Source organism: Xiphophorus maculatus, chromosome 11, assembly GCF_002775205.1.
Source record: "Xiphophorus maculatus strain JP 163 A chromosome 11, X_maculatus-5.0-male, whole genome shotgun sequence".
Classification (NCBI taxonomy): Eukaryota; Metazoa; Chordata; class Actinopteri; order Cyprinodontiformes; family Poeciliidae; genus Xiphophorus; species Xiphophorus maculatus.
The window spans coordinates 20,781,503-20,795,391 of record NC_036453.1 but is presented as its reverse complement, the minus strand read 5'-3'; the positions used below and the strand labels follow the sequence as shown (position 1 = coordinate 20,795,391).

Sequence of the window (13,889 nt, the reverse complement as noted above, 5' to 3'; positions counted from 1 at the left end):
TTATACAACTCAATCTTATCCCTTATAGTTTATAGTTTGTGATTTTCTTTGTCTCGGTTAAGGTCAGTGTTAGTTACGGTATCTAATCATTAGAGAAAGACTTGGCCAAGAAGACCTCAGTGGGAGTAATCCCAGGTAAAAAAAACCCTAAAACAACAACAAAAAAAAACATTGCACACCAAAAGGAACACAAAGACCCATCTCACATTTGCAAAAAAAAAAAAATCTTGAACACAAAGACCTTTTGGGAAAATAATCAGTGGACTGACGAGACAAAACGGGATGTTTTGCCATTTCATCTGGTGTAAAACTAACACAGCATCTAGGACATCGTACTACCCATCAAACACAGTGCTGGTAGTCAGGTAATGGTCTGGGGCCACTCTACTGGTTCAGGACGATAAACGATAATATTGTTGTCTTGGGACCAATTTTCAAGTAATACAATGGTATACAAAGCGAGAACACATTCTCAAAAAAATCAAGAAACTTTAAATTCTAATGAAAATTTAACACTGTAACTGGAAGATATTTGAAATATCCAAAATAAACAAACAAAACAGCAAACCAAATTAATTATGAAGGCTCTGTCAACAAAACTGAAACCAATGCACAAAGACTGGAGACCTTTGTTTTCCAGTCTCTGGTGGAAGTAAAAAGAGAATAGAGAAAAATGATAACCCATACTAATGGAAATATTGAGCTATTTTTAATGTATTATGCAATTAATTGATTTATTGCTCATTGGAACAGGCCTAACCATCAGTTTATGATCTTGAGTTATTTAACCAGTGGGTTGCCATGTTGAACCCTTGCTCTGTCGGTCTGTTGTTGTGTCCTTGTGCAAGGCACTACTAGTGTTTGCCCAGTGCAGCCAATTGCGTGGATTCTGTCAGTCTGTTAAACATGCCAACTCTTTGCAGAAAAGATCCCTGCCTGAGATTTTAACCTGATTGCTGCTGGGCCGCAGGGCCATGCTGTCCACACTCTGGTTATACCACATGATAATGATGCAAAGTACACAAGCAGGTCATAATGAATGTTTTAGAGAGTCCTAGTCAAAGTCTGGACTTTAATCTGACACTGGCAAAACCTTAAACAAGCTGTTCATATTCAAAACCATAATTTGCAGCTAAATTCAAGAAACTACTCAAAAAAAGACTGGGTCAACGGTGACCGTGATCAAAAACGCTGGTTGGCAGTTGTGGCACAACTGTAATTAGGTTTAATGTTTTCTACAGTATTTACTCAAGTTTCTTTTGTCCAATTTTAAAGGTTGTTTGTTTTTTTTAAAAAATAGCTGTTAAGAAGACAACATAAATCTGTAAACAAATAATTGTATGTGATCAGGTTCATTCTACCAGCAGACTGTAATCCAACCCGTTTTTTTTTTTTTCCACATTCCACATGACATTAGAATATAACCTTATGGTTAGTGATCTAAAACCCCAGTTTTCCTTTGTTTGCTTGTTTAATGTCCACAGAAAAAGAGTTTTTATGTGCTTGACACTTCCAGTACCTTTATGGCAACTGCTACTGGAATTGCTGGGAGGTTTTCTCAGAAAGACATTGAGCAGGCAGGCAGTCATCTGAGCAGAGTCAGATTAGCTTTGTTTCCTATTTAATCAATTAATCAGCTTTGTTTGTAGCACATTTCAGCAGCATGGCAGTTCAAAGTTCTTTAAAAAAAACAACAAAAAAAAAAAGAAAATTGCAAAATCTTGAGGAAAACCAAACGCACAATAAAGTCAACAATTGAACAGACATATTTTGATGAGCGCCATCACCAAAATCACACACATCAAATATGTTGGTCAATGTTTAATTTACTATGGTTCAAAAGCATCTCTGAACAGCTGGATTTTTAGTCTTGATTTAAAGGAGCTCAGTGCTTTGGCTGTTTTGCAGTTTTCTGGAGGTTTGTTCCTGATTTCTGGTGCATAGAAGCTGAACGCTGCTTCTCCATGTCTTGTTCTGGTTATGGGGAAGCAGAGAAGACCAGAACCAGAAGACCTGAGAGGTCTGGAAGGTTGATACTGATCTTTAATATACACTGCCTGGCCAAAAAAAAAAGTCGCCACCTGGATTTAACTAAGCAAATAGGTACAAGCCTCCAAGTTCTTCAAAATAAAACAGTTTCTCTCAGAAACCCCCCCCAGCTAGACCCAAACAGGAAGTGCAGCATGCCACAAAACACACGAATAAGAAATATGCCGTTCTTCAAAATAAAAGCATACGTTGACCACTAAGTGTGACTATTGGACCAAGGAAAAAGCAGGAAAATACAGTAAAATACAGTATTCCTTTTCCTAATGTCAATTTGGTAGCATAACTTATTTTATCACTCAATTTTAAACAGTTGTAGTAACCTAGGTTGCTACATGGGGGGTAACTATGGCAACCAGTGACAGTTTAAAAGACCACTGACTCTTTCTGCAGTCACGTTGCGCGCGCATCCGCCGTGTTAATAAAAAATCCATCAGACAAGCCCACTTTGAATATCGAAGGAAACTGTGACATCACAATGTGACATCACAATATAACTCCAAAGGCAGAATTCTGACATCACCAGCGATTATATAAACTCCTCACATCGATATACTTTCATCACAGCCGTTTAGCAGCCGTTGTTGATACATTTCTCGTGAGAATTTATTTAGCAGTCCGCAGTAAGATTTTCAGCTTTGTTTGGTTCACATTTCTTTGGAGATTGACAGCAAGTTTAACGTGAAATCTTTACTGAGTTTATAGACAAGTGATTTTAGCTTAGTACCTAAAACAACCAAAGGTTATAATGGAGTCCAGCCAAAGTAGAGTCGAAGAGGTTGCATTCAACAACATTGTTGAAAGGGAAATAGAGCCACCCAAGCCACCCAAGCGTAACAAGAAGAAGAAGGTGTCATTTGCAGTCTGGATGGAGCAGTACGCACCTGAGGAGCTGAAGACTTCTGCTGAAAAGATCAAACAGCAGGACGCTTCAGTGGTGATCGAAAATGAATCCATCGCCAAAGCACAGGAGACAGTAGATCAAAAAGGGGACAGACCGACACCAGAGAGTGAGTCCAATGAGAAGAACCAGGTACCATTTAAAACCTGGTCGGAGGAACACGTCCCCGTTGACCAGGCGATTTCTGCAGGAAATATTGAAAAGCAGAACAATTCACTGATCAGTGAAGAAGAGTCCACCGCTGGAGTGCAGGAGAAAATAGATATAGCAGAGAAGGAACAGCCCTCTAAGTCTAAGGAACAGCCACCAAGGATAAGGCGCAAAAAGATTAAAATGATACCATTTCAAATCTGGTTAGAGAAACATCCCCCTGCTGATCTAAAGATTTCAGCTGAAAGTACTGGAATGGAAGATGTTTCACTGGATACCAAACAGGAATCAATCCCCGTACTGCAGGAGATTCCAGAGAAGGAACAACCCTCTAAGTCTGGTGCTGAAAATGTTATAAAGCAGGACACTTCTCTGCCTAAAGAAGAAGGTGATCAGGAAGATTCCTTAAAGAAGGATATTTGCGAAGAGGAACCTGTGATTTCTACAACACAGCTGGTCGGTGAAAAGAAATCCATCTTCAAATCACAGGAGACAGTAGATCAAAAAGAGGACAGACCGACACCAGAAAGTGAGTCCAATGAGAAGAACCAGGTACCATTTAAAACCCGGTCGGAGGAACACGTCCCCGTTGACCAGGCGATTTCTGCAGGAAATATTGAAAAGCAGAACAATTCACTGGTCAGTGAAGAAGAGTCCACCGCTGGAGTGCAGGAGACAATAGATATAGCAGAGAAGGAACAGCCCTCTAAGTCTAAGGAACAGCCACCAAGGACAAGGCGCAACAGGAAGAAAATGATACCATTTCAAATCTGGTTAGAGAAACATGCCCCTGCTGATCTAAAGATTTCAGCTGAAAGTACTGGAATGGAAGATGTTTCACTGGATACCAAACAGGAATCGATCCCCGTACTGCAGGAGATTCCAGAGAAGGAACAGCCCTCTAGGTCTGGTGCTGAAGATGTTATAAAGCAGGACACTTCTCTGCCTAAAGAAGAAGGTGATCAGGAAGATTCCTTAAAGAAGGAGACTTGCGAAGAGGAACCTGTGATTTCTACAACACAGCTGGTCGGTGAAAAGAAATCCATCTTCAAATCACAGGAGACAGTAGATCAAAAAGAGGACAGACCGACACCAGAAAGTGAGTCCAATGAGAAGAACCAGGTACCATTTAAAACCCGGTCGGAGGAACACGTCCCCGTTGACCAGGCGATTTCTGCAGGAAATATTGAAAAGCAGAACAATTCACTGGTCAGTGAAGAAGAGTCCACCGCTGGAGTGCAGGAGACAATAGATATAGCAGAGAAGGAACAGCCCTCTAAGTCTAAGGAACAGCCACCAAGGACAAGGCGCAACAGGAAGAAAATGATACCATTTCAAATCTGGTTAGAGAAACATGCCCCTGCTGATCTAAAGATTTCAGCTGAAAGTACTGGAATGGAAGATGTTTCACTGGATACCAAACAGGAATCGATCCCCGTACTGCAGGAGATTCCAGAGAAGGAACAGCCCTCTAACTCTGGTGCTGAAAATGTTATAAAGCAGGACACTTCTCTGCCTAAAGAAGAAGGTGATCAGGAAGATTCCTTAAAGAAGGAGACTTGCGAAGAGGAACCTGTGATTTCTACAACACAGCTGGTCAGTGAAAAGAAATCCATCTCCAAATCTCAGAAGAAAGTGGATCAAAAAGAGAAGAAACAAACATCAAAGACGAAGCGCATCAAGAAGACTCCACTGTTATGGAAATCTTTCCCAGAGTCAGATGCTTGCATAGATCTTACATTTTTTACTGAAAACAATGACATTAATAATGGTCCTCTGCCGGAAAAACAAAATGATCAGGCAACTTTGCCCAGCACCGGAAATAAGACATTTTGGAAGATGCTCCCCAAGTCAGAACCTCGCATAGATGTAAGTTTTTTAGCTGAGAATATTGAAAAACAAAATGTTTCAATACCAGCACCAGAACATGATGAAGCAGCTTCCTTGAAAAAGGAAAGTTACTCCAAGAAGACAGTGATTTCTACAACACAGATAGCCACCAAAAAGGAATCCATCTTCACACCGCAGGAGACGCTCGATCAAAAAGGAGAGAAATATCCATCTACGGTTAAGCCCAAGGACAACATCCAAACAGAGAGTTTAACTGAGGTTCTTGATAATCTAACAGCAGAAAATCTTCAACTAGAGTGTTTACCTGAAATTCAGAATTTGACCCACTCTTCTGAAAACACAAGTCAGGCAAAGTGTACGTGTCTTGTCAAATCTAAGGAGTCTGAATTGGAATATATAGAAGTACAGAAATACTTAATGAATCAGCTTGAGGAGATGTTCAATATAAATCAGAAACTAAACGCTAAACTTAAACAGCAGAAAGATCTGATGAGGAAAATACTCTCAGAAAGAAAACAAAGCAACAAATCAATGGTTTCTGTTCAAACTCAGACCGATTACCAAGACACCCCAAAGCAGAAAGCAGTCAGTTATCAATCTGCTTCAATACAAACGGAGATGGATGTACAAGAAAACAGCTATCAATTAAAACCAGTCCGTCACACGATTTCAACTCAAACTGAGATGGATGTGTTGGAAACCAGATCTCAATTCAAACCAGATTATCAAACAATTTCAACGCAGACTGAGCTCTTTTTATTGCTAAGAAAACAGCCGTCTGAAATACAAATGAATGGGAATCAGGATCAGCAGACCAAGCTATTCAAGAGATTTACAGGTAAGAACAGGAGAGAGTCACCAATGAAAGCTGCCTCTGAACAGGAGGCCCTCGGTAATGAAAAGGTTTCTGGAGCAAACAGTGAGAAACAAGACATTTCAGTACCAGAAGTAATTGGGGATCAGACAGCTACCAGCACAAATGATATTCACGCAAATGAAATTGGGAAACCACAGGAAGCGATCGAAGAAGAGACGGTCTCTGAAATTCAACAAAATGGGGACCATCAAGATGAGAAAAAGCCGTCAAAGAAATCTGACCGTAGGAACAAGAGAAAGTCAACAATGAGAGCTGCCTCTGAGCTGGAGACCCTCAATAATTATAAAGTATCTGGAGAAAACGATGAACAACTAGAAGTTTCTATACCAGAAACAGTTGAGGATCAGACAGGCACCATTAAAAACGAGATTCATACAGAAGAAACAGTGATCTCTAAAGTACAGCAGATCACTGAAAAAGAAATGGTCTCTGAGACCCAACAAAATGGGAACCAGCAAGATGAGAAAAAGCCATTAAAGAAATCTAACCGTAAGAACAAGAGAAAGCCAGCAATGAGAGCAGCCTCTGATTTGAAAGCTATCACTAATGAAAACATTTCTGGAGAACAAAGGGAACAAGAAGTTTCGATACCAGAAATAGTTGGAGATCAGACAGCTACCATTGTAATAGAGATTGATAGAAATGAAGCAGTGACTGGTAAACCACAGCAGATCATTGAAGAAGAATCGGTCTCCACAGCACAAAAAAACTTTGACCAGCAAGATGAGAAAAAGCCATCAAAGCAACCTAAATGTAAGAACAAGAGAAAGTCAGCAATAAAAGCAGCCTCTGAGTCGGAGACCCTCAACACTGATAAAGTATCTGGAGAAAACAGTGAACAACTAGAAGTTTCCATACCAGGAACGGTTGAGGATCAGAAAGCTATACTCAAAAATGAGATTCATATGATTGAAACAGTCATTGCTAAACTTGAGCAGGCAATCAAAGAAGCAACGGTCTCTCAGACCCAACAAAATGGGGACCATCATGATGAGAAAAAGCCAATAAAGAAATCTAAACATAAGAACAAGAGAAAGGCTGCCTCTGAGCTGGAGACCCTCAATAAAGAAAACATTTCTGGAAAAAACATTGAACAAGAAGAAGTTTCTGTACCAGAAACTGTTGGGGATCAGACAGTTGCCATCATAAATGACATTGATATGATTGAAACAGTTATCTCTAGCCCCCAGCAAATCTCAGCAGAGCTAATCATCTCCGAAACACAGCAAAATGGGGATAATGAAGAGAAGAAAAGGTCATCAAAGAAATCAAAACGTAAGAACAAGAGAAAATTAGCAATGAAAGCTGATTCTGCATTGAAAGCTGTCAGTAATGAAATAATTTCTGGAGAAAACACAGAACAAGTTTCAATACAGGAAGTAGTTGGGGATCAAACAGTTACCATCATAACTGAGATTCATACGAATGAAACGGTGATTGGTAAACAACAGCAGGTGACTGAAGACGAAACGGTCCCTGAAACACAACGAATTTTGGACCAGCCAGATGAGACAAGGCCATTGATTAAATCTAAATGTGAGAAAAACAGAAAGATGGCAATGAAAATTGAACTGGAAACCATTATAAACCCAACAGAGACAGTCCAAAACATTAAGACACCAAAAATTGATTTTGAAATAATACCAGAGATCCCCCAGACGGCTTTTGAGCAAATACAGACAAAACCTGGCAAGGTTTCAGGAGATGTAACAGGTAAAGTTCCCATAGTTTCCACAGAAGGGGAGAGTGGTCTAATGAAAAATCAGAGTACATCCAATCCACAGATAAAGGTTACAGTAAAAGAAGATGTAATCCAAGCAACATCTCAGGAATTAGACCCTCAGGTAGCAGAAGAGTCAGCTGAACAGAACGATATCGCTGAACAAGAAGAGAGCCCCAGAAAAAAGATTTCACTGTGGAAGCGTCTCAAAAAGGCTTTATCTCCGACATCTCTGCGCAAGTTCAAAGACAGATGTAAAGTCCATCCAGCATAGACATCACTTTACGTCTGTAGTATATTAGATTTGAAAGGGAGGTGGGGCCACGTGTGGGTTGGGTGATTGGCGATAATTGGAAAAAGAGCTACTGTTGTTATTAATTGGACATTTTAATATTAAAAAGCCAGGACTGCACGGTGGGAAACGTCTCCCCGTGTAGGTGTGGGTTCACTCCGGGTGCTCCGGCTTCCCCCACGTTCAACAACATCAGTACTCATGTTCATCCAGTGTAAGATTTTATTTCTAATTCTAAACAGAAAATAAGACAACCACATTTATTAATTAAAGGGAGATTTGGGAAAAAAAATGTAAACAATGTGCAACAGAAAGAGCCTATTAGAAGTCTAAACCTATACAAATTGGGAAAAATGTTAAAAACTATTTATCTTTCTGGGCAAGATATAAATATCTAAATCTAAATTTATCTATATAAATAGATAAAGATAGATAACTCTCTCTCTCTCTCTGTATATCTATCTATCTATCTATCTATCTATCTATCTATCTATCTATCTATCTATCTATCTATAGATATCTACATATCTATATATCTCTATATATATAGATATATATATATCTACATATGTAGATATATGTATATATATATGAGATATATCTATATATATATATATATATAGATATACATGTCTCTGTATAAAGAGTAGAGAGATATGTCTCTCTAAACATATATAAATCTCTCTCTCATATATACATATATATAGTATAGATATATATCTATATATAGTATAGATATATATCTATATATAGTATAGATATATATCTATATAAAGTATAGATATATATCTATACTATATATATGTATATATATATATATGTCTCTCTGTCTATAAATATATATAAATCTATATATATCTACATAGGATATCAATCTAAATATCTATAAATCTACCCCTCTCTATATTTATAGGGAGAGATGTAGATATATAGATGTTGATATGTAGACATGGATATAGATATCTCTCTCATATATATGGGCAAGATATAAATATCTAAATCTAAATTTATCTATATAAACAGATAAAGATAGATAAGATAGATATCTATATCTAAATTTCTATATATATACATATATATACAGTATATATATGTATATATATATACTGTATATATATGTATATATATCTATATATATATCACAGATTTCATTGAAACCTATATTTCACTCTAAATACTTGTGGCACAGCTGCTTCCTTCCTCACTGTGTTTTGTGAACATTTTCACCTCAGGAGGCATGCTTTGGCTCGCATGCTTTGGTTTCTCTGTCACTGGAGACGATGAGTCTATTCTTGTTTGCATAGACCCTCAGGCCAAGCCGTTCAACAAAAAAAATGCAGTAATGCTCAGTCTTGCTGTGCAAACCTGCACAAGGTGGAGCAAATATTTCACAAGCTCCACGGTATTTTGTTTGAAAAGAGCCATGGTTTCATTGGCAGGCGGCCCCAAAGCACTTCACACTACATTCAGCCATTTACACATTCATGCACACCCCCACACGCTGAATTAAATCCAAGCTAAGAACATTTTAATGTGACATATTTAAGATATTTAAGGTCCTTTCTATATGGCCATCTGGAAGTGTAATTGGGCAGGTCCAAATTAATCATGTTCACATTGTTTGTAAAGGCTTCAGCCAAAGGCCGCGCCTGAAATGTTTCTTCAGAATCATTGGCACTGTTGTGGCTAAACTCTAACTGCACATAGAGAATGTGAATTTAAATTTCAACAATTTCTGGGTATAGAAAAAAAATATGAAAAGACTAGATGTTTCCTGATTTTATATTTTTGTTCCATTGTCTGAAAGTTTTAATGCATCATCTTAGCCTGTAGTTTTGCAAGTTCTGTTATGAAGCCTGGCTGTGACTGCCATAAATTAATCATACTCTTCTGTAATTGCAATTGGTCTGCAAAAGTATGGGATTTTCACTAGAACTGTTATGTTTGGACCCTCGATACACAACGTGGTATTAACCAGTAAGACAAATATGCTCACTTTACACCACCTTATTCAGTTAAAAAATCAAGTTCAACTCGAATCTTAAATAAAATAGAAGTTGTTTTATTTACTCAATTTGTAATTCATTACGAAGCATGCTACGCTGTAAGGTGCACATTGGGCTTAATGTGACTACAGAATACACAAATGACTACAAATGTCATACTACATCACCTTAAAAGAGCAATAATTCTGGTTCAGCTCTTATAAATAAAATTACAGACACAACATCACATGTGCGACAATTATTTAGAGCATGTAAATTGGTCATTTACACACCCATTTCCCAGGCATAAGCTGTTATATAAAAAGTTGCAACACACCGTTCTTCTGTTTTATTGCTTCCTAGGGATCATCATCCTTAATCTCAGTCTAAAGTCTGGTGTATTCTGTTTAGAGTAACTCCTTATTACTATATTTGTTTGGACTTCAAAGTCACTGTGCTTCAATTCAAGTTTTACAAATACCAACTCTACTTGTTGGGTTACTGCTCATATTAACAGTATAGCTGTCATCAAACAGTCGACTCGTTTATTTTGGATCTGATGCCCGTTGATGGTGCCCTCGTGATTGCCGTATTTGAACTGGTTTGTGAGCTGTCTGTTTGCAGTTTGTGAAATAGTCTGGTCCCGTGATACCAAACTGTCGACTTTCGCTTGAAGGAGCTTTGAATTGTCTCTGAAGTGAAGTAGTAAACAACTGGATCAAAGCAGCAGTTGGTCACTGCTATGCAGAGAGCTATGGGGTAGATAGTTCTGACCACATCCTCTGCATTGCACCCCTGTAAGACTTTGGTGCGCACCATCGCGTAGAAGATGAGATTAACGTTGTACGGAATGAAACAGAAGCAGAATATGAGCAGATGCACGATGACCATCCTCAAGACCTTCGCCTTGTTGAGGCTCCCCCCGCGGCTGATTGTGTGAGGATTCCTCAGTGTCCGTAACACCATCACCGAGCAAAATATGTTGAGCATCAGTGGTAGGATGAAACCCACGGTCTCAATAAAAACCACCACCTTCGACAGCTCAGTCTTCCACTGATTTTTCGAGTAGTTCTCGAAGCAGAATTTTGAGTCGTTAGAATTGGTGTTTGCTTCTGAGGTGGTGTCCAGGTATAGCCCAATGGGTATACTACCAGAGAGAACCACTACCCATACCCCTAAGCAGGCCAGCTTGGCGTTCCTCTTTGTGCGGATCCTCTGGGATCGGAATGGGTGCACAATGGCTAGAAAGCGGTCCATGCTGATGCAGGTGAGGAAGAGGATGCTGCCGTACATGTTGGTATAGAACAGGGAAACGGAAATCTTGCAGAGGACGCCGCCAAACATCCAGTTTCGTTTGATGAAGTACACAATCCGAAAAGGCAGGCTTAGGACGAAGAGGGTGTCCGAGACCACAAGGTTCATCATGTATGTGGTGGTCTCATTCCGTACTTTCAGTGTACAAAGAAAGATGTACGCCGCTATTACGTTGAATAAAAGTCCCACTGCAAACACCAGGCTGAAGACCACGCTGTATAGAGGGTACTTGAAGTCATCATTTTTCTCACAGCTGCTGCTGCTGTTGTTCATGTTTAGATCCTGCTTGTCAGTTTAAAATCTTCAAAAAAATAATACTCTCTTTGCCCTTAATTTCTTCTCTTAATCCTATGCTCAACAGGCAGGAAAAAGCTTCAGCTGTGCAAATTACCTTCTTTTGTCTTCCAGAGTCTTTTATTTTCTCTTTGTGAAATATTTCTATTGTCCACTTGGAAAAAAAAAAGAATAAGTGTGGTGTCCTCTTCACCGTCTCTCTCAGTAGAGTGGTTTAATCCCTTTAGAAAGAAGAATCATGTGTTTCTCGTCAGCTCTGTGAACAGTCGAGTGGCTCTTCCCCTCTCATGTTCTTCCATCTGTTCCTGCAGCGGGCACATGGCGATTGTTAACTCTAGTCTTGGTTTACTGTAAATCATAAAATCACACAGCTGTCTGCACATATGTAGCTCGCAGGAGGAACTGGTTGGACGGTTAGGGCAGGGAGGAGCCAAAGTCCTCCCTCTGATACAGGGACACTAATAAGCACTGACACATTTGGAAACCTAACATTTGCATCTATCACAATCAGTTCTGTCTGTGATATAACAAAGATAAGGTCATGCTTTAGTTTTTTGTCAGAAGAAATAGTATAGATGTGTTATCTGAAGACATTTGAACCAAATTACTTACTAAACCTGCTGAAAGTTTGACTGTAATGATATATTGTAATGTATGTTATTGAAGCCATAAAACAGTTTGTGATTTTGAAATTTCAGTGATGTCAGCAGGGCGTGACATAATGTTCTAGTGGCACGTCTGTGCTGGTTTGAGCTATTTCTATTACCACATGCTTACCCTCGACTCCCTTTTTATGATGCTCTAGTTTTGTACTGTTTTGGTGCATAATGATAATAATACCACAATTCTCTAACTAAACTAATGTTCTTAATGAAATTACCAAGTGTTAAAGCTCGGATGTGTGTAGGGGGGAACTTACCTGTGTCAATGTACCTACAGTTGGGAGTGTCTTGTGTCAACATGGTACGAGAAACAGATGTTTTCTATTCAGATGTTTTTGAGTTGGGTTTTTTTAATAACAATTTTGCAAGGGAAATTTGTTTTTGTCCAACTTATCACAATATTGAAGAAAACTGCAAATAAAAATATATGCTACATCACTTTGAAATCTCAAGAGTTGAGTGTAGTTTGTTGTTCATGATAAAAAAAATAAACACTTGTATTTGTGAATTAATTAAATCAAAGTACGTGAATATGGTAGCATCATGCGTGTGGCTTGTTTTACTAAAGTCAGTGGAACGACAAAGAAAGACCACCTCCAAACTCTTAAAAATCATTTCAGATCACTTTCCAAATGAATCCAGATATGTCCTAAAACTAGTTTGCAAACTAACATTCAGATCTCTTACCTTTATTATAAAATATTTGTGAACTTTGTGGCAAATAACCCAGCTAATTCAAATAAACTACCATTTCTTTTCATAACAGTAGTCCAGCATCCTACCAGCATCATACCATAGGTATTGTTGCTAGCAACAACACCTATTAAACGTATTAATGCTTTGAAGATATTGAACTCTATCAAAGTACATGGAGACACAAAGCTTTTGCTTACTGTGCGCTTTGTTGCCCGAACAATTTATCAGGTTATTACGTAACACTTATACAGAGAGCAGAGTTTTAACAGATGGTGAGTAAATATTCTTTGATCACATGCAGGAAGATTTTAGAGCAGCACTGTAATTAGACTTTCTCCTTTAAATGAACTGGTGTGAGATACATTAATCAATGTGGAGAGCTGTGATTATTTGCATGAACAAGATGCACATGCACAAAGTTGAAGGTAAATGTCTGTGTCTTTGCAGGGCTCTCCGCTGTTTGAGCTTCTGAAACAGGAGCATGCGAGCGCAGCAGCGGAGCCGGTGGAGACTCCAGCCAGTTTCAGCCAGCCGCTGCAGCACAGCCACACCGCCGCGGACCTGTAAGTTGTCACACTACCAATCTGATTTTGACTTCTTGTGAAACAGAGCCCAAAAACGTTTCGACTATTACAAAACCACTATGAATCATAAATGCCGTTATAGGGATTGGTCAATTCCATGAGTCATAACAAGTTTCCTCTCCACATAGCGGTGAAGCTTTATCAGTGTTTAGATTATCATTAAAGTGGAAAGTTTTTAGACTCCGTTTCGATACTTTGACAAACTCCTCCCTCTGCTTTCTGTATTGCATGTTGCAGATATCTCACACCAACACGCCCAGCATCGCGGGTCTTGCCTCCTGATTCCCCGGCCACGCCTCCCCAGCAGCCCACTGCTTCTCAGTCCACCTCCCAGGCGCCCTGCCAAGCTCCGAGGCAGCCAAAGTCTAACTCCCTCAGTCTCTTCTATAAAAAATGTAAGATGCGCTTTAGTTGTTTTGATCATTTTTTTATAAGGATGGCTGTGGTACTGCCTCCTTGGCAAATGTTAACATATCACTTGAGTTCATGTATAAAGGGGTTATTACAGAATCCAGCC

General features: G+C 39.1%; 2 protein-coding genes across 2 annotated transcripts in view; one reads left to right on the top strand and one right to left on the bottom strand.

Annotated features, from left to right (window-relative positions):
- The window catches only part of rb1 (RB transcriptional corepressor 1), a gene marked incomplete at its 3' end in the record, with an annotated part of 31,293 nt that overhangs the window by 14,967 nt on the left and 2,437 nt on the right, over positions 1 to 13,889 (top strand). Inside the window, 2 exon segments of the mRNA NM_001286307.2 lie at positions 13,236 to 13,351; positions 13,610 to 13,767. Of these exon segments, the coding sequence (NP_001273236.1) occupies positions 13,236 to 13,351; positions 13,610 to 13,767 (274 nt within the window).
- Positions 9,866 to 11,810, bottom strand: LOC102229968 (lysophosphatidic acid receptor 6-like). Its single transcript, XM_005814291.2, has one exon. It carries the CDS (start codon positions 11,407 to 11,409, stop codon positions 10,351 to 10,353), a length of 1,059 nt encoding a protein of 352 aa, XP_005814348.2. The 5' UTR covers positions 11,410 to 11,810; the 3' UTR covers positions 9,866 to 10,350.